The 20,085-nt window shown below is 46.7% G+C and overlaps 7 protein-coding genes across 7 annotated transcripts, besides 7 other annotated features; all 7 read right to left on the minus strand.

Moving 5' to 3' along the window:
* Positions 1-18: part of a sequence feature (A-rich) that runs on past the window's edge.
* A 494-nt stretch (positions 19-512) lies between these two features.
* Positions 513-562: a sequence feature (CT-rich).
* Positions 563-984: 422 nt separating this feature from the next.
* Positions 985-1,009: a microsatellite.
* Positions 1,010-1,269: 260 nt separating this feature from the next.
* On the minus strand, positions 1,270-3,150 carry Tb10.70.1030 (hypothetical protein; the record flags this gene model as incomplete). Its single annotated transcript, XM_817739.1, has 1 exon — positions 1,270-3,150. One exon carries the CDS (start codon positions 3,148-3,150, stop codon positions 1,270-1,272), a length of 1,881 nt encoding a protein of 626 aa, XP_822832.1.
* Positions 3,151-3,178: 28 nt separating this feature from the next.
* Positions 3,179-3,214: a sequence feature (AT_rich).
* Positions 3,215-3,565: 351 nt separating this feature from the next.
* Positions 3,566-6,283, minus strand: Tb10.70.1010 (hypothetical protein, conserved; the record flags this gene model as incomplete). The annotated part of the gene is made up of 1 exon (XM_817740.1): positions 3,566-6,283. The coding sequence occupies one exon, from the start codon at positions 6,281-6,283 to the stop codon at positions 3,566-3,568; it is 2,718 nt and encodes a 905-aa protein (XP_822833.1).
* Positions 6,284-6,605: 322 nt separating this feature from the next.
* On the minus strand, positions 6,606-8,009 carry Tb10.70.1000 (hypothetical protein, conserved; the record flags this gene model as incomplete). The annotated part of the gene is made up of 1 exon (XM_817741.1): positions 6,606-8,009. The coding sequence occupies one exon, from the start codon at positions 8,007-8,009 to the stop codon at positions 6,606-6,608; it is 1,404 nt and encodes a 467-aa protein (XP_822834.1).
* A 1,207-nt stretch (positions 8,010-9,216) lies between these two features.
* Tb10.70.0990 (hypothetical protein, conserved) lies at positions 9,217-11,487 on the minus strand (the record flags this gene model as incomplete). The annotated part of the gene is made up of 1 exon (XM_817742.1): positions 9,217-11,487. The coding sequence occupies one exon, from the start codon at positions 11,485-11,487 to the stop codon at positions 9,217-9,219; it is 2,271 nt and encodes a 756-aa protein (XP_822835.1).
* A 503-nt stretch (positions 11,488-11,990) lies between these two features.
* Positions 11,991-14,366, minus strand: Tb10.70.0980 (hypothetical protein, conserved; the record flags this gene model as incomplete). The annotated part of the gene is made up of 1 exon (XM_817743.1): positions 11,991-14,366. The coding sequence occupies one exon, from the start codon at positions 14,364-14,366 to the stop codon at positions 11,991-11,993; it is 2,376 nt and encodes a 791-aa protein (XP_822836.1).
* Positions 14,365-14,399: a microsatellite.
* An 860-nt stretch (positions 14,400-15,259) lies between these two features.
* Positions 15,260-15,287: a sequence feature (AT_rich).
* Positions 15,288-15,739: 452 nt separating this feature from the next.
* Positions 15,740-15,857: a sequence feature (A-rich).
* A 64-nt stretch (positions 15,858-15,921) lies between these two features.
* Tb10.70.0970 (protein kinase, putative) lies at positions 15,922-17,394 on the minus strand (the record flags this gene model as incomplete). The annotated part of the gene is made up of 1 exon (XM_817744.1): positions 15,922-17,394. One exon carries the CDS (start codon positions 17,392-17,394, stop codon positions 15,922-15,924), a length of 1,473 nt encoding a protein of 490 aa, XP_822837.1.
* A 685-nt stretch (positions 17,395-18,079) lies between these two features.
* Positions 18,080-19,564, minus strand: Tb10.70.0960 (protein kinase, putative; the record flags this gene model as incomplete). Its single annotated transcript, XM_817745.1, has 1 exon — positions 18,080-19,564. The coding sequence occupies one exon, from the start codon at positions 19,562-19,564 to the stop codon at positions 18,080-18,082; it is 1,485 nt and encodes a 494-aa protein (XP_822838.1).
* Between the last annotated feature and the right edge of the window lie 521 nt (positions 19,565-20,085).

The raw sequence follows: 20,085 nt of genomic DNA on the forward strand, positions 1-20,085 counted from the left end.
GAGGTATAAATAAATATATATTTCTCCATCGCCACCACTACTTAACACCTTTGCTGGAGCGCAACGCCATCGCATCGCTCCTACATATGATCATGATGTTTTTCTCACTAAACTTTAAAGCTTCCTCCTGCTGGTATGTTGGAAAGAGGCGGGATAGGGGAAAATTTTTTTTGTATGTTATTTTAGTACATAACTCCAAAAACGCACTATTGTCCCCTATATTTTCCTATCATTTTTTTTCACTTCTTTTTAACGAAAAAAAAAAAAAGAAAACAGACACACAACCTTCAAGAGCACCCCTACGCCTCTTCACACGCTTTCAGTTGCTATGATATTAGTGTTTTTCCTCCTCTTTTTGTTTTGTTATTTACATTCAGTCACGTTCGTCCCACACACCCTTGACTTCGCTTGGCATGGGCATGGCTGCCAACGTCACACACAAAAAAAAAAAAGAGCTGCAAACCTTCCATATATTTTTTCTTTAAAAAAAAAAATGACAGCATTCCCTTTACTTCTCTCTTTCTCTTTTTTCTTTCTCATTTTCGTTTTTCTTTCTTTCTTTTCTTGCCAACCCTCCCGTTCCCTTCTTACCTCCCTCAAGTTCATTCGTCATTCATTTCCTTCAATGTGTTTCGCAACGCACGGTCATGTGTACATAATGTTTATTTCCCCCAGTTTTTAATGACAAGAAAGCGAAAAGGGGAAGGGGGAAAAAAAGAGAAGGACTACGGGCGGGTACGTCCTCCTTTCCTCCCCTCTTTTCCATTTCACTTGCTTCTTTTAGCGTTGCTTGCTGCGTTAGGTAAAAACACAAAACGTTCGCATGGAAACGCGAGAGGGGTCCAAACCACACACGAAATAAAGTGGAGAAAAGCAAGAGATAATGTGGGCAAAGTCCCTTAACATATATTGCTCGACGCCTATTTCCGCTTATGCGTCCCGCTGTCCTGATCTGACTTTCTCGACTTTCCTCGAAACACACGCAAAAAGAAAAAAAAAAGAAAAAAAACCAACGCACTAGTATCCTCACGTCTGGATCAGCGTAGTTGCATGTGGTTTCTCCTTTTTCATTCTCCACTGCAACCCTTACCCCTTTATTGCGATTCACAGCCCTCATGGTGGCGAAATCCTCCGCGCGTCACTCCCAATACCCCACCTTAAGAAGGAAAAAAAAATGTTTCTTCACTTGTGACTCACCATCTACACCAACAAAAAGTGAAAACGTATTTCCACGCTACAATAATGTTAGAAACAGTGCAAAAGTCAATTCTAGCTTTCAGTTGGCGCTTGCTCGTTGGTTGGCGCCACGCCTAGTTGGATAGAACTCTTTGCCGTCACGCTTGAATCGAGAGAGGCAGACTTTCGAGAACTGGTTATGTTTGAGCCCTTTCCCCCATCTGGTGTGACTTTTTCGACCTGGTTGAAGTCAGAAACGACTTTCGAGGTTACATCTTCGGTTGGTTTCACCTCACCATTCCCCGAAGGCAATGTTTTCACCTTAGTGACCGCTGAGGCTTCTGTCGAACTGACCAGACCCCCTTTTTGGACGGTATGTCCTGATTTCTTCCGCCTGCTTGAAGACACACATATCAATTGGCCCTCCGTATAATCTTGGGTGGGAAGCAACTTATCACGGCGCCTCGTTTTAGGTGTCATTTTCTGAGACGGTGTTGCCGGCAGCGTCGACCGCCCCACTCCTCTTCGCAACGGCGTACGCGGCGATTCCTTCATGATGGCGTGTCCAATGTTCTCAGCATCCGAAAACCTCACCAACTTGCCGACGGGCCTGTCGCTTGACACATTATTAGCTTCCTCGCTTACACTCGCCTTCGAATCCACAAGAGTTGAAGGTAACTTTAACTGACGAGGCCGTGGGCGTACAGTCGTCGGTGAAGGTAAATTCTTCGCAGCAGAGGGAATATCAGCCAGAGAATTTGCAGGGGTCAGACATGATCCATCTGATGAAAGCACCTGTGATCGCGTGATATCCGCTTTTGGGGGCTTCAACGCGCTCTTTAAATGTGAGCCGGACGACACGACTTTTCGCAGAGAGTTCCGCTCCACTGCACCCAACTTCCCGTCGAAAGCAACACCGTTCTCGCCAGGACGTAACGCCCCGCCTACGGCCGAGCACGACAAATCTTCCGATCTTGAATCATGATATGAATGTTTTTGGCAAAACTCTCCATCCACACCATTAAGTGATGTACCCTCCTGCCCCATAGGCGCGCCATTTTCTTCCCGCATAACCTCTGCCTCCTTACTTTCACATAGTTTGGCTAATGCTGCGTCCAGTTTGAAGACAATTGTAGCTGGCACAACGTCTTCTGTCTCCGCCGCGTCACCGGATTTTGGTGCATTTCCACCCCTTGTCCTCACAGGTGACTTAAAGTAACGACCCCTTGCGGAAAATAAAGGTGCCTGGCCACCTTCGGGGCGTGGGGTCGCCATGGTGGAGATAAACGACCGCAACCCGGGCACTGCTGCATCTTCCGTTCCATTAAGGGGCCGATCCACGAATACGCTACGGGCGCGGTGGAGCACAGGTTGTTCTGGAGGCGTAGCTTGATCCTTGGGAGTCTTTGAAATAGCAGAAAGCTGCTGTGAATCCTGTTGAGACCTCGTAGCTGTTGATTCTTGCTCAGCACTGTCGCCATTCGTAGTTTTGCTGTGGAATCTGCCGCTGTGCAGTAGGGTGAACTGTAGTACTCGATCGTATGTCGCAAAAGTGTTAAAGGTGTCTTCGGGGGGTCGCCGCTTTCCGCCCAAAGCGCGACGCGGAGAACATCTTCCAGGCGTAAGACACGTGGAGCTTATGTTACTCCTCTGGCGTCTCACAGCTGACGGCGTGGAAGAATTCACTGGCGACACAGTATTTCCAGTTTGCATACGATATGACCTTATACGTGGCGAAGGGCGCACCGACGCTTGTGCTGATCGGTCAGGAAGTGAAAACTTCGATGCAGCGGGGTATGAAGAATCTGAGGAGCCACTATGTGACGGATGGAGCAAAGATCTCAGTCGCCGTTTGTGTTCTTTCAACGACAAAGACATTGGGTTATTATGTTTGTCCAAATTTCCGTTCACAGCCTGGTATGGCTGCGCGCCGGCCCCACGCGCCTGCGCACCCACAACTTTGCTCTGGAGCATGCTGGGTCGAGTTGAACAACGGATTGTGTATTTAAAATATGATATATATATATATGTTTATATACTTGATTGACTACTTTAAGCAAGTAAAACCCCCACCTTCTCAACACGAACCCTAAAATTGCGGTGAGTACACAGTGCCGATATCCTTGAAGTATTGGTAGAACCTTACATGAAGGAAAAGTTTCAAAAAATTACAAAAATGGAAAGAAAGGGTCAAAAAAAATGACTCCGTTGCTAGGTAAATTCCTTTCACAACCGGTGCTTCGCTGTCCATTTCACTGTTTGTTCCATCATGTTTAGCACACACAGAATAGAGCGTTTTCTACGTACACTTCAGTCGAAAATAAACCGGAAATAAATACATCAATATACACTATAGTTATGCTAAAGAAAAGAGAAAAAAATGCAAATCTCAATGATTCTTTGACCTTCTCCCCCCGCTACCAGGAACGGGTGCATACCGATACAAGGTGTACCCGCTAGGGGTTACCTCCGCTGCACGTAATGTAATACTGGGGAGCTGGGGAATTGTGTAAGGAACGGGGCGTGTAGGCACCTTTTTAGGGTTAGGGCCTTTGACGTACAACTCTGGCCCAAGGACAACCTTCGATGTGGTGGAAACATTTACACCACTTCCCCTGTTTGCCTCTGCGTTGACAAAGTACATGATAGAGCTCGCCTCACCGTTTAATACCATCACACGAAGGTAGCGCCAACGTATAAGTGTTCGCTGCCGCCGCGACTTGGCTGTATCATCTTCACAGCGTGCAAGAGCTGCCTCCATCAACAGATACGCAGCGAGTGATGCGGCCCCTGAAATATTTTCAACCGAAGCTTGCCCAAACACCTCGAGCGGGAGACGATTGTTCTCTGGAAGCCGCCTTACCTTCATGTTGACCCTGCTAATTGCGTCTATCCTTGAGTGCTGGCTGGTATTTTGCTTCTTCTCACGATGCTGCAAGTCGTAGCACCAGTGCTCACGCAGAGCGAAGACGTCCAGATTTTTTTCGTAAAAGAAGTCTCTTGGGATAACAGGAACATTTGGTCGAATAATTCCAAATAGCCCTCTACCTTGTCTGGGCGACTGCGCTTTCTCGACAACCTTTCCGTCACTCAGCCCCTTTGATTCGCTCGAGTCGTCATCAGTGAATACGTCCTCGTCGGATCCTCCTACAGAAGACGATTTCTGCGCCTTCCGTGATCTCGAAAACTGCTTACGCTCTTTTTTGTCCTTTTCCCGTAGCGCCAACACATTCTCAATAACCTTGTCCCTTGTGTCTTGGTAGAAATCCTCCGCCCACGAACGCACCTCCTTCTCACTACGGAGGACTGCTACCGGATAGTTTGCATCCGGTAGGTGTTGAGGTTTATTCATTGCATTGTTGGGATGGTACAAGAGGGCGAAATGGTCCTTGCTGTCAACAACTCGGGGTGATGGAAACGCCCTTGAGTTGTGCACATCGCTGCTTCTGCGCCTCAAATGTAACGATGTAACACTAACGTCTCTATTTTCTTCTGTACTTGGGGGCGGCATCGATCCATTCCCCCCTGTCGAGCTTGATGCTGCTTCCGTTGCTTTAGTTTCGGCATCGCTATAATCTGACCGAGAAAATTCATACGCCGACTTGCCAGAATTTACATTATCTGTTGTCAGTACAGTCAGAGTAGAGTAAACTGACGCATTCAACAGACTGACAGAGTCAAGCGAGGCAGAATCCATCGGGTTGTCATGAAAAACCGGAGCCAGTAGGAGTGCAATGCACTCATCAAACAAGCCACCATGCATTAAAATATGTTTCTGATCACCGCCAGATTTCCGTAAAGCTGAGGAGCTGATGCACGCATATGCATATTTCCGTTGATACACGGAAACTCCGTTGGAGGAAAATAATGCTGTAACCGATGAGGCCTTCTTATCGTTTGTTGCCCTCCGTCTCATGCGAGACGACGCCCTCTTCCCACCTTTCCCACTACGAACTTCAGCACGGTACGCCAAAAGGCTGTTAACGACTCGCTTGGGAATTACTACTGGGGTGAGTGACCAAGTCATGGTTCGAAGCTGGAGGCGAAAGACGGCACAGCCATCAAACTTTACCTTTCCGTCTCCCTCAGGTTCTCTCACAGTGCTAGCGCTCCTCAGGATAGATCGGGAGGATTGTTGACCTGTCACTGAGGTGGCGGATGAGGGTCGACGATCAAAGTGCTGATGAACCAACGCACCCTCAATCGGTGCCATCATAATTGGGAAATAAAACTCCTGGCGCCGTTCGTCGTATATTCCACCAACGCTAATGTGTTCCTCTAAAAAGTGCTCCCAGACAAGGGGCATGCGAAAAGCTATGGGGCTGCTAGGCGAGACTGCCGTTGTCAACTCTGTCCAGAAGCAGGAGTAGATGTTCATTGCAAAGATGGAAGGCGTGTCTGCAAATCTAGGGGACCCACAGCTCTTCATCGACATGCCAACGACAATCAGTGAAATAGACTGATGATGATACACCGCATTTACCAACTGCAAGTGAAGTGGATTCACCGAACTTGGTCCATGAATTCCTGTCCATGTGCGACTACGAATGTCAAACGAATGAGCAATATATGTGTTGTGCTTCCGCTGATGAAAACCACCTATGACGATCATCGCTTGAGTTGGGGGGATAAATACAGCCGCATGCGAAAACACAGGCCCCGGTCCTTGTACGTGTTCGTAACTAACTTTCTCCCACCGCATACTATCTAGGTTGACAATGTAAAGTTCGTCAAACACTTCCAGCTCCCGATGTCCTCCGAAGACAAACATTTTGTTTTCTACCAAAACGGATGTGTGATTCGCTCGTCCAGTTGGCACAACACCCACACCCCGGCACTCTTTCCACTGCAGAGTCATCTTCTCATTGCAAAAAATAGAAGACGAGTATGTGCTGTTGGGACCCGTGCCACCAAAAAGAAACATGTTTGACTTATACACAACGATCGTATGACCTGTGCGTTGAAGCCAAGTTTTTGGCTCCGGAAGGGTTGCCGCTCGAAAGGCGGTTAGGTGACCACTTTCAGCCTTAGCGGCATCCGCTTCATTGGAGTGGGAACTAATGTATGATCCCCTTCTTCCTTCCCTTTCACTACCTACCCTTTGCATGGTAATACAATAAACAACACCAAATTAGTAACTATTCGCTTTTACGCTATGTACCATCACACACTCCCTGAAACAACGACAAGTGCAAGAAAAGGAAACAAAAGTGAATGCGACTGCAAGAGTTCGTGTACAGTCCAAAAGGTCGAACGAAACCAAAGCAAAATGACGACACCGTTGGATATCCAACCCAAGCACAACCACATAACATTATTTAAAAACTTCCATCAGTCGTGAATAATTTCATCGTGCCCGAACGCTAGTCTTCGAGGAGGAGGAGGAGACCCAAATCGACAGATCTTTCATTTCCTTGATAATTTTCTGTTCACATAGCTACAGGGGCCTCGAACCATAGACACATTTTGAGCATGAATGTAAAGGGCAGAACTGGGGTGGAAATCGTATCGATGCATTCGACATCCTCAGCTGTTGTCTCACTCCCGTCGGGGGCAACTTTGTTAAGCATTTTAAGAGCCCTCTCAACAAACAGCACCGAACCGGATTTGGCACGGTGCTCAACAGCCAACTTCCTTAATGCTGGAGCGGTATCGAGCGCAACTTGAAGTTCACGATGCAAACCCACGACGTAGCGCATTTTGCTCTTTGACATCACTAACTCAAACAGTGCCAAGTCTTTATCACGTTGAGATAGTGGTGTCCCTGTGCTACTCATACGATTGATCAGAACATCAAGTTCTTGCGATACAGATGCTTCTACATTACGCGTAGCAGTGCCCTTCATCTGCAATTCCATTACTTCCGGTACCTCACCACGCACAATGATGTTGCAATGCTTGAGAACATTAAAACGCTTGTCGCTGCCATTTAAACGTAATTCACCTTCCGCTTGCAGAGCAGCATGTATGTCCTCCGGAACCACACCCAAGTCTTTCACCGTTGCCACTATAGCACGCGCAACAGCAGCCTTCTGCAACTCCCAACGCTTCCCTTCGCGCTTCAGATATGCATCCAAAATTTCCATGCGCTCTTTTTCAAGGCAATCCGCTTCGACGCTCCCTGGCTGCAGTGGATTTTCGTTGTCGTCGGCGAGAGCCATTTCGAAAGCGGACTCAAGCAGTGTCAATCGTAAAGCGTCAGGATTTTTCCAAAACGGGAGGGGCTCACTGTCCTTTACTTCCGCTGCTTCTGCCACTTTCTCTCCCAAATATGGGGCGCCTGGTGCATCATTGTGGAGTATCTCAATACTCTCCAAACGACTCTGGGAAGAAACCCCCCGAACAACATTGCTGGTTAAAAACTCAACAGTTTCCTCACCCACCACCGGCACGGGGTCATTGGGTACTTTACTGCGTCCGCCCTCTTCGGCACATTTTTGTTCGATATCATCCAAACGAGTTGTCCTCTTCACTAACCCAGCCAGTACAGAAGCGAGGTCAGAAGCCCGTTCTGTCTCACCACTAGCGATACATATGGTTAACTCCCGATGTAAACGAAGGGCTGCCGGGTTCGTGCGGAAAACATTCGACAGAACGGTCATGGCGTCAGGTCGCTTGCGCTCCTTCCCTACAGCCTCCACGCCAATCGCGTTATTCTCTCGCATCTCCGAGAGCAGCGTAACTGAATTCCCCGTCACACGGCCCGAGGGAATCCCCTCATGGCAGCTGCGGCGCTGGGATGTCATTGGGTTTCTGAAACGAAATGTACAATACCATGAAGAATCACTAAAGAGGGAGTTGATTATAACCTTTTTTGTACGGTAAAAAGACATCCTCGACTCCTCTTTTCTCCCTCCTCCTCCCCTGTTGCTACCGTGGTGGACAGCAGCACCTCACGCATGGCAACATACGCAGTGCAAGAGTTAACGCATCAAAAAGAGAAGGAAGAGGAAATAACAGCACGATCGAGAAGTGGAGAATCAGCACGTGGAAGCAACAACTGACAATTCACTCGATCATGTCGCCCAGCAGCACAAAAACCCGTCACGTGAGATCCAACAAAAAAATTCACTGAGCAATCCCTTTTTTTCTTAGTAATCACACCGAATATGTTCAGTGCACAAACGAATAAATAATTTATGGTATCTAGGAGGATGTTTCTTTTCTGGTATTCTTTTTTTTTCTTTCGCACTTATCCAAGGATCTATTACAGCACCACTTTAAATCTCAATCACAACCGCTCCCAACTATTCTAAGGGATCGCAGCATCAGCAGTAACAAAGCAACAGGAAAAGCGGAAGAGCAACGGCGCCGGTCAACCCCGCCACCGAGCACAACACGCACAAACACTCACACAAACAAACAAACCGTTCACTGGTACCACTACCGGCATCGGCGCTACAACTCAATGCGGTTTTGTTTTCCCCTTTTCCAGTGACTCTTCCCCCCCCTTTTTTTATTATTTCAATACCGGTGATATTAATGATCTCTAACATATAAACAAATCAAGCACAAAAATATGGCATCCCCCATGACCACCTTGTTGCGTAACACTGCATATATATATATTTAAGTATTTATGTAAGTACTTATAAATCTGTGTCGAGGACAAGGGAACAGTTAACAACAAATAAACGAAACTAAACTACAGAAAAAAAAAAAGTGACACAACAAGTACCAATATAATGGTCAACCAAATTGACAAAGACACGACAAAACGTGAAAGGCTGTCGCCATTTGTGTACACACGAAAGGAAAAAGTTATCACTTTCCTTCAGTTCTGTTACCCTTTTTTTTTTCACTGCACGAAGACGTGGAATGGAGAAGGAGAGCGAAGGGACCTTTTGTTCTCTTTTGTTTTTGTTTTCTTTTTAAAATCCCCGCTTCAATTCCCCTTCTGCTCCACCCGCCATCACAACTAATCCCAACATACACCACCACATATTCTCATCCGTATGCATTTCCAATCTATGTATCTTCTATGGTGATATAACAAGCGAGTGTTTATATCTCCACATACGAATCAACGGAAAAAAAAACCTATACAACCAACGAGTCCATGTACCTCTGTGCCAAGGACGGATCCAACTCAGCCCGGCGCCGGAAGTGATGGTCTTCTTTTAGCTTACTCTTTAACAGTTGAAGTTTCTTCATACTCTCTGACGACACTTTCAAGGCACTGAGACGATCCTCACTCTTCTTAGCAGAATTGTAAAGCTTCTCACACGTTCGATTTCTGGGAATGGAGTGGCCGCGACGCGAAGGTGGCCGCGTTGAAGATCCACTCTCAACATTTGCCTTTCTCCTTCTAATCGACGCCGCCGTAGGCTTATTTATGCTAAGAATCGCCTCCTGGCGGTTCCTACTCTGAGGCGAGTTTGTCCGCGGCCTGAAAGTGCACTCAGCCATCTGCGCTACCTCCATTTGGTTGCGTATAGCATTAAGATTGATTTCACTACGCCGCGCAAGGCGGGCATTAAGCAACTCCTCTTGTTCCCTATTTAGTCGCTTCGGACGAATATATTCTTGTAGCTTTTCTGGGTCATCGAGGAGTTTGGTACACAATACCGCGGCGCATTCCTCCTCTTCCTGAGGCGTGAGCATGCGTTCGGAGCTATCAAGGCCCACCTTCCGGAGAACTCGGGTAAACAAGAGTTCCTCCAGTTCCATCTGTTCCCTTTCTTGTCGAGCGCGTTGACGTCGTTCCTCATGCCATTCCCTAAATTTTGCCGCATCGCTGTACAGACGCTCGTGTAAACCATCATCGAAGCTCGACGAAGGTGTCCTACGTCTCCTTGGCGTACTTCCCTGACTACTATGACGTCGGGCGGAGCTCTGTTGGTGCAACCGCTCAAACAGTTCACTACGTTTCCGCTCCACCTCCCTTCGCCGCCGGAGACGCCGCTCCTCAGTCTCATCGTCTTCACTGAGCAATTGGTTTCTGGCATTTTCTAGGTTCAGGTAAAGAAGCAAACGGGAACGACGCTCATCACGATCACGCCGATTGTTCATGTGATACAACCGCACGTGCGGATCACTCAACATTGCCTGCTCCAGCTCCACGTCGAGTGACTGCATCTCGTCACGTACCGCCGTAAGTTCCTTCTCTATTTTCGCTAGTAACTCCTGACGCTTTTTTTGGCGCACTCGCATCGGTGAGCACGACGACCGGTGCACTTTAAACATCTCTAGTGCAGGGCTGGTAGCATGGGAGACGTTAGGATTCGTTCCCATCAGATAGTGCTGCGACACTGTCAAATCCGAATATCTAGGGGATGCTAGAAGGCATCTGCTACGTTGCGAATGTGGCGTATCGAGCTGCGTATGGGGGCTTGGTCGTCGACTTCCCGTGTTAGACGAAGGTGGCTCATTGTTATAATATCTTGGCTTCCAGTCACCCGCTCTACCACGAGAATAACTACTCGCATCGGAATTCGTATAGCGTCCTTCACTTCGATGCGAGCCGTAACTCCTACGACCACCGTCGGTTCGTGAGGCACTGCGTATCCCTTCTCTTCTTCCACTCAGTGGTGTCACACTACCACTCCCGCTTCGTCGGCTCCGCGATGAGTGCCTGCCGCCAGGTCCTCGTCTGCTGTCAAGGCTCGACGCAGATGAGCACCTGTTACCTCGGAGCCCACGTTGCTCTTGGACTTCATGCTCGAAAAAACAAGATTTCACGGAAGAGCGTTTGATGGGTGTCGCGCTCCCAGCTCTGCGACGCTCATTTGCCAACCCGGATGAAGCGGGTGTGCCATGACGGACCGCTTCTGCCGGTCGACATGAATTGAGGGGTGCTCCATCTGCGGTGTCGGTAGACAACTTACTACGATTGGGGCTCAGGAGAGAGGAGGCTGATGTGCCTCGCATGTTAGAGGATGGTTCAACCTCAAACACAATACTTGTCGTGGTTGGAGACCTGGACAACACTGACTCACCATCGACAAAAGTGAATTTAATGGATGACGCACGATCATCATCATCGACAGCAACAACAGAACTGATATTGCCAACAGCATGTTTATTTATCTCGAAGGGCTTCTCAACCTCTGCACTCGTAGGCAGGGTGCCACCCTTGCCATTGAGAGGTTTACTCCGGCCAGCAACATTGGAGTCAGAAGTCTTATTTGAGCGCTCATGCTTTTGGTCAAACGTGGAGAATTCATCGCCGAGCACTCTCACCGTTGGAGCTGGTACGGAATCGTTCACACATTCAAATATTTCTTCCACACTCGCTCCCTCAACCCTATCTTGGGTGACGTCATGAAACCTGTTGCTGTGCGGTGACGGAGCGAGCGAGGGAAGCACCATTACGGGAGACACTTGATCCTGTACGGCAACCGCGCCCCGCGGTGGGGGAGGCGTGTCCGGTGTTGACGCACCAGTTTCCCTCGACAATACGTGGATGAATCATCTTCTGACATCGTTTGAATCCCCATCCGGTAACCCTCCTTCACTGTCTTTTTATGCGATATAAAATGAAACACGGCCACCGCAACGGGTTACGCAGTCGAGATGCACCAAAAGCGCCAACACTGAGGGATGTGTAATCCTCTCAAACAGCGTAGCTTTCCAAAACTGTAATCACTAAGGAAAAACACGAACAAAGAAAATGACGGTAACACTTCACCAAGGAATTAAGGTACGACCGCACAACGCAGCCACAAATGAAGCGGTGTTGTCAGTGAAAATAATAATAATAATAACCGTACATTTACACGTTAATTTCCACCCCCTCCGCCCAACACACACACTTCCCCCATGGTGTTGATAACAAATGGAAAGGGCGCCGTTAAAACATCCGTACCCTACACTCAGGAAAGTTTTTTCCGTTTTACTTTTTTATTCTTACCTTTCGACCGTATGACGTCTTTAACCGATTGTGTTCTGTGCCGCTTTCCGGGAGCACTGGCACCTTCACGCTCTGAAATGAGTGTTTCACCTTCACGGTGCCGCTTGCGTTCAAGCTGACATTTTTTATCTACGTCTCCACTTGAGGAAAGCTCGGGCTCTTTACTTTTCGAGTTAATGATTTGTGGTGCTTCCACGTAGTCGTGAGAAATGCGCAACGCCTTGAAGAGTATATCTCTCCGGGTAGCGTCCGTAGCTGCATTGCTTTTGTGGTTGGTTTGTTCACTCACAAGAACAGGTGCCATGCGACGTAGCTCGAAGCTGTAAGACATTTTTGCACATGATCTGCCAGTAGTCAAGAGGCCACTGCTCGACAGGGCGGCAACTCCTTTTCCTTCGTCTCCCGCAACGGCGCCGAGTGTAGATGTGGCGGTCTCTTTACCGGCAAGCGCGCCCAAAGTGGGTACACACAACTCAATCGTGCGACGCCATGCCAAGAGCAACCGAGAAAACGTGGACAACCTACCACCAAATTCTGCGACGCTGTTGGAAATTTTGCTGTAGTTTCTCGGACTATGTTTGAGGCAATCCATAATGTTCTTGCGACTCACCTCCGCTGTCGTGAATGGTGCAAGAAATCTTGATAACTGTACGCAGCGCTGTGCACCAGAGGCCGTAACGGCGGATGCGAGTGTGCCCGCAACGTCCGTTTGAAGCACCATTCGACTTTCCCCACGACCGGACCGTATCCTAGCTGCAGTTATTGCCTCTTCAACAGCCGACACGCCCTTAGCAGCGCTGGACAACACATCTGTTGTAGCCGAACCTACAAGTGGAAAGTGCAACGTTCTCTTCTTTGTTTGGTTGAGCACTGACAGAAAGGCCGCAACACTAGGAACGGAAACCACCTCTGAAATATTCCTTGTGTCCAAAAAAGTATCGTCCACTCGACCCGCCGCTACCCTTCCAACGTTGCAAGCAACGATGTATCGGAGAGCAGCGTAAGCGGCATGCGAAAGATACAACAAGGCCCTTTCTTTGTCTTCATCGGTCATTGGGCGTGATTGTACATCTGCATACTGTGCTGTATCCAGTAAAGTGCACAGAAAGGAACAATCTACGACAACGGAAGCAATATCATCAGATTGCTGGTCCTTTATACTAAGGATGCCGTTGAGGTCAAACAGCGTGCGGCCCATCTCTTTCTCCCTTTCCGACTCAGCAGTATTGTATTTCATCTTGCAGTACGCCCTCCAGCATGACTGAATATCCACTTTTGTTGCGCCACGGATGACAGGTGGTACACTGCCTCCGTTTCCCATAACGATAATGAAGAGGAACACCATGTCCACACAGCTGTTCTGAAGAATTTCAGCCACAGCTGCTTGAGAAACCATGGTTGGCACGCAAGTGGATGGACCTGCTTTCGGTGGGTGCAGTTCATTGTCCATATTGCCGCCACCATTACGAGTATCCCTGAGACCTTCACTTTGCGCGTGGTCATCGTCATCATCTGAGTCACCTAACACAACACGGACACCAGTCGAGACCATTGGTCCATCAACCTTCTTCCTGCGAGTAATTTGCTCCTCTCCATCTCCCTCCGTTTCCATTTGTTCGGCATGGAAAATGCTATCGGTGCTTCCGACTGGACCGCTATCGACCGTCATATCCTTCTCTTCCTCCACACTCGTCTCCGCGCCGCTAATAAACGCCTCCATGCATACGCCAACATGAGCCAATACGTGTGAAACACGAAGCACGCACATATCAATCATCGTGTCGCGCAACTTTGTTACGATGGAAACTGTATGGGGTGCAGGACCACAAAGAGCGCCACAGAGAACGTCAGAATCTTCCGATACCATGCAGAAAGTTGGTAGTTTATCGCTTCCACCATTGGTAAAAACTTGCATTATAATGAACCTCTGAATGTCCAATATCTTGTAATCTGCTTCACCAGCAACATGACGACCACTGATTAAGACTTGTGGAACGCTCTCACCCCCACATTGCTCGTAATGGCGCTGCAGGTCGCTGCCAAAGCGCTGAATGACCACATCAGTGTCCAACACTGTCGAGTGCGTCCGTTGAGCCCTCGCCGTGTCACTGCGCTGCCGTTGCCCGTCTACAGCGAAAATAACAGCTTGACGCACCTGCACTTGGGAACGACGAAGGAACGCCCCCAACACCTCAAGACCAATGGTTTGGGCTGCATTTGTAGCATCAATTAGAATAAAGTCAAAGCACAGAGGCGTTGCAACACTGTCCCGGGGTAACCGGCAGAGCGCCCCCGGGGCCGTGCGGGATACAAACTTTAGAAAGTCTGGCACACCCATATATAAATAAATAAATAATATATATATATATATGCCGCTACTTGGCGTCAGCTATATCAGACAATTCCTCTACTCACTGATGAGGAGAGACAAGTTCTCTTTTTTTTAAAATTTTTATCAACTAACCTATCCCTATTAAACGACTTTCAAAGGTAACATATTCATGACAATAACAAAAGCAAATGCCAAAGGCAATAATGAGACAGCTGGTGAGGTACACCCTATATGCTTCAGGAATAGTAAACCAAAAAGGTATTGCAACATGAGAAAGAAAGCTAAAGAGAAAGACTCAAACAAAAATAGAAGAATGGTAGGTACGTTATGGTGTCTCGCTAATCCGAAAGAAAACTAAGAATTTTAAAAAAAAGAGGTGAAAAGCCCAAGAATAAAAAAAAAAATATCGCGCACCATCACAATGGAACTAACCAAACGACCGAAGCCATCCCTTTATGTAAGGAAAGGAAGAAGAGAAAAAGAGTACAACTGAAAGGGCTTCATGCACATGCTTCCCCTCTAAAAGGCTTAACCATGGGTTACTAAGGCAGCTAACTATTCCAACCACACACATATTACAGTTAGAGAACAGGAAATGCAACGACCGCGATAATGGCGCCGCTGACAGCAGGTTTAACGGGCACATTTGGCATGTCATCTACGGCTACTGCAAAACAAAAAGAAGGAAAGAAAGAAAGGAAACAGCAGCAACAACGGAAGCCAAAAAAATACACCAAAAATGGATATATACATCCATATAACGCCGCTGATGAGAGAACATACAATAAGAAGAGATAATAACCGCACCATTAGATACCCTAATGCCCGCACAGAAAAATAAAAAGGAAAACATTATATGGAGGGAGATGTATACCTCTCTACATATATCATATGTTTTGTATATTAAGTATTATATAATATATATTTCGTACGTATCAAAAACGTTGAATGCTGATAATAATAATAATGATAATCAAGTAGGTGACAAAGGTAACAAGTTGGTGGAGAGCATACACCATGACACCAACCCATGGTTACTATGATACCACCAACACCAAATAAACACATACATGCATCTATGTACATAAACTAAATTAAAAGTACATACCATACATATCGATAAGGAGAAAAACCTACAAATAATATTATTTACTATGAAGCATTAATGACGGCATATAGTCACCGTTCACATCACCGAACTAAACCGCCGGTACATATCAATGGCTTCAAAAACTCAATCACAGGAATGACAATAAAAAACAAAACAAACAAAAAAAGGAAAAAACCAACGATAAACCTAAAAAGGAAAGAAAAACAACAACCCTTAGGGAAATAAAATTACATTGCCTTTCCACAGACATTCCAACCCAGAACATCTTAAATACAGAAAAAGAGAAAAAAATCAAATAATCGAAAATAAAAACAAAACTACAAATCAATGAAAAGAAATATTAACCAGCAGCGAACACAAAAAAATAGAGAAAAAGAAAACAACAAATCTTAAACCGTACAGTCACAAAAAATAAAACATTATAAATTCAAAAGGAAAAAGTATAAAGCTTTACAATCCAAGAACCTCCTGTATTTTCTGCATCCATGCATCACGCTTAGCAGGGCTACGGGCTTGAAAAAGAAGACGCCTCCCTGCCTTGAAAGCAACAGCGAACACGTTAGGAGCGTTGGAGCCGGTATACTTGCTCGGCACCGGGAATACATCCTCCAGGTCCGTGAATGGAGTGGCAATACACTGCCGTTGCAAAGTGTCTTTTGAAATGGCAAGCACAAGGTGAAGACTCTTAAACTTCGGAAGCTTCCCAACACTAAGGTCCTCACCATTCTCGAGCTCAGCACGGATGCACAGGTATCGTCGCTTCCATGACATGTCACTACTCTGTTTCTTTATTATACCCTCATACAGTGTCACGTCACCAAGGCCACTGCAGGGAGTTGCACCCTCCAGTACCGCAGTGGATATCGCGGTACTGTACGATTCATCCATCTGCTTAACAACACTTCGTTTGTCAGCTCGTAGTAGTTGCTTAATGTTACGGATATCGGAAGGAATCACGTCACGTAGTGGACCTTCAAATGCTGGTTGTGTTTGCACAATCTCAAGCAAACCAGACATAAACAGTTTGCAGATGGGCATATCCAACAACTTCCCACTGCAAGGTCGCTGCTTAGGATCACTGCTCAACAAAAGGGAAACAATTTCAGCCATCTCGGGACTCGTTTCAGGTGGTAACGGATCGTACTGTCCGCTCAGGGTTCTATTCATCACATCACGCATACTCTCCCCATCAAAAGGACGCCTGAGTGTCAACAGTTCATATAAGAGGACACCAAGAGAGAACAAGTCGGCTTTCTTGCTGTATGGTTTCCGACGCCAAATCTCCGGTGCAACGTAATATGGCGTACCACAGAACGTCTTTCCAACATCATCAGAGACTGTCGCAGAATACATTTTGGTGAATCCAAAGTCTCCAAGCTTTATTAGGCCGTTGCTGCACAGGAGGATGTTCGCTGACTTGATATCACGATGGATCATATGCCGCGAGTGTACATGATGAAGTGCAAGGAGAACCTGAATGAACAACAACCCAGCCTCATGCTCACGGAATGCGCGTGATGTTTTTGCACGGCTTTTGATTTCCTGCCGGAGGTCTCCAGCATTTGCGTAGTCGAGCACCAGTGCTATCATCAGCACATTCACCTCATTCTGTGGATCTTTCTTTGCAAAGTCCTCATGGCACTTCAGGATTGAAAAGAAATCACAGTTCATCAAACAGTGTACCTCAGCCTGTGCGCGGTTTTTGTCTCCTTCGTTCATACCTTCCAAGTCCACAACCTTCACTGCAAACGTTTCACCATCGGACGTCCGTTTGGCACACAACACCGTACCGGTGGCACCTGAACCCAGAACCCGTTTAATCCAATATTTCTTCTTCTGCTCTTTCGCTGTGGCTTCGTCTTTTGCGAAAGCCTCACCGAAGGTGCGGCACACACGCCCAATCATTGCATCCGTTGACGACATTCCAAACTACGTGTTATGTTCCCTAATGGAAGCACTTCTAGGTGCTTAGCAGAACTTTGACAGGGACAAAAAGATATTGTAGCAGAGGAATACAAAACAAAACAGAGAATTAGAGGCGTATTTATGTCGTTATATTTTTCTCTTAGGCTTAATATATGATAGAAGTAATGCTTGACGCGTGATGTACGGCTTTACACTTTGGTTAAGCAGTCGTACCAAACTGTATTTGAACGTACGAGTCACCCAACATATACGGATACACACTCGCACGCAACATATTTCAATTTTCGAACAGCAATAAAGCTTACGACAGAGAATCGCTCGAAAGCATTCGCCTTCTTCCGCGGAGTATATTTTGCTAGATGTAATAGATTACATGATTCACCAAGGAAAGACAACAGCTGAGTAGTTATACACGAACATATGATATGTAGCGTAATACTAACAGACTAAAAATGGAAAGCCATCTCCTTCTTTAAAGAAAAATACGACATTGAAACAAGCTATACAAAATACACAAGTATTCCCTACCCTAGAACACCCCGATTATATAGAGGGAAAGAGTAAGAGAGGAAAGCATCTCATGCGGCAATAATACGCCGCGCATATTCGCGTATATATAGTTATATATGCCCTCACAAACGCGAGGAAGGGTAAACACGTTGCGGCGCAGGAGTGGCACGGTTCACTCAGCATCACCAATGCCAAGAACCTCCTGTATTTTCTGCATCCATGCGTCACGCTCAGGAGTGCCGCGGGCTTGAAAAAGAAGACGTGAACCTCCGACAAATACAACAGCGAACACGTTAGGAGCGTTGGAGCCGGTATACTTGCTCGGCACCGGGAATACATCCTCCAGGTCCGTGAATGGAGTGGCAATACACTGCCGTTGCAAAGTGTCTTTTGAAATGGCAAGCACAAGGTGAAGACTCTTAAACTTCGGAAGCTTCCCAACACTAAGGTCCTCACCATTCTCGAGCTCAGCACGGATGCACAGGTATCGTCGCTTCCATGACATGTCACTACTCTGTTTCTTTATTATACCCTCATACAGTGTCACGTCACCAAGGCCACTGCAGGAAGTTGCACCCTCCAGTACCGCAGTGGATATCGCGGCACTGTACGATTCATCCATTTGATTTACAATGCTTCTTTTCTCAGCTCGTAGTAGTTGCTTAATGTTACGGATATCGGAAGGAATCACGTCACGTAGTGGACCTTCAAAGCCCGGTTGTGTTTGCACAATCTCAAGCAAACCAGACATAAACAGTTTGCAGATGGGCATATCCAACAACTTCCCACTGCAAGGTCGCTGCTTAGGATCACTGCTCAACAAAAGGGAAACAATTTCAGCCATCTCGGGACTCGTTTCAGGTGGTAACGGATCGTACTGTCCGCTCAGGGTTCTATTCATCACATCACGCATACTCTCCCCATCAAAAGGACGCCTGAGTGTCAACAGTTCATATAAGAGGACACCAAGAGAGAACAAGTCGGCTTTCTTGCTGTATGGTTTCCGACGCCAAATCTCCGGTGCAACGTAATATGGCGTACCACAGAACGTCTTTCCAACATCATCAGAGACTGTCGCAGAATACATTTTGGTGAATCCAAAGTCTCCAAGCTTTATTAGGCCGTTGCTGCACAGGAGGATGTTCGCTGACTTGATATCACGATGGATCATATGCCGCGAGTGTACATGATGAAGTGCAAGGAGAACCTGAATGAACAACAACCCAGCCTCATGCTCACGGAACGTGCGTGAAGCTTTTGCACGGCTTTTGATTTCCTGCCGGAGGTCTCCAGCATTTGCGTAGTCGAGCACCAGTGCTATCATCAGCACATTCACCTCATTCTGTGGATCTTTCTTCGCAAAGTCCTCATGGCACTTCAGGATTGAAAAGAAATCACAGTTCATCAAACAGTGTACCTCAGCCTGTGCGCGGTTTTTGTCTCCTTCGTTCATACCTTCCAAGTCCACAACCTTCACTGCAAACGTTTCACCATCGGACGTCCGTTTGGCACACAACACCGTACCGGTGGCACCTGAACCCAGAACCCGTTTAATCCAATATTTCTTCTTCTGCTCTTTCGCTGTGGCTTCGTCTTTTGCGAAAGCCTCACCGAAGGTGCGGCACACACGCCCAATCATTGCATCCGTTGACGACATTTTAAATTATTAAATGTTAGCTACTAATTCATAAATTAGAAAGAGCGTTGAAGAATTTTTTTTTGATGGGTGGTGGGGAAGTGTAATGTTTTTGAATTGTATGTTCGTTGTATCACAGTTTTATTATTTTCATCGATGTTTCGCTATCGATGATGGTGTCGGTCTTGTGATTTTATTAGATTCTTCAAAGCGGGTCTCACTTTTATTATTATTTGGAGTGGCTGAACCGCACTTTTCTGTTGGTTATGCGATGAACGAAGTATATGCTGGGTTCTTCACTGTTATTAAGTCTCCTTTGTGAACGAAACCAGAGGCGTATCCGACGTCTGCAATATTCGTATCACGCTGTTTATATTCGTTATTGTTTAAAATGCAAAAAAAAAAGATGATTTAGAACTTTCCGGTCAAAATGAGAATCCCCGAAACTTACCACACCGCTGAATTATAAATAGCAGAGGAAAGGAAAGGAAACAAATGGGAGTTTACTTGGCGACGTATATAATAAATGACTTTCGGTTGGT

This window comes from Trypanosoma brucei, chromosome 10 (genome assembly GCF_000002445.2).
Source record: "Trypanosoma brucei brucei TREU927 chromosome 10, whole genome shotgun sequence".
Lineage (NCBI taxonomy): Eukaryota > Euglenozoa > Kinetoplastea > Trypanosomatida > Trypanosomatidae > Trypanosoma > Trypanosoma brucei.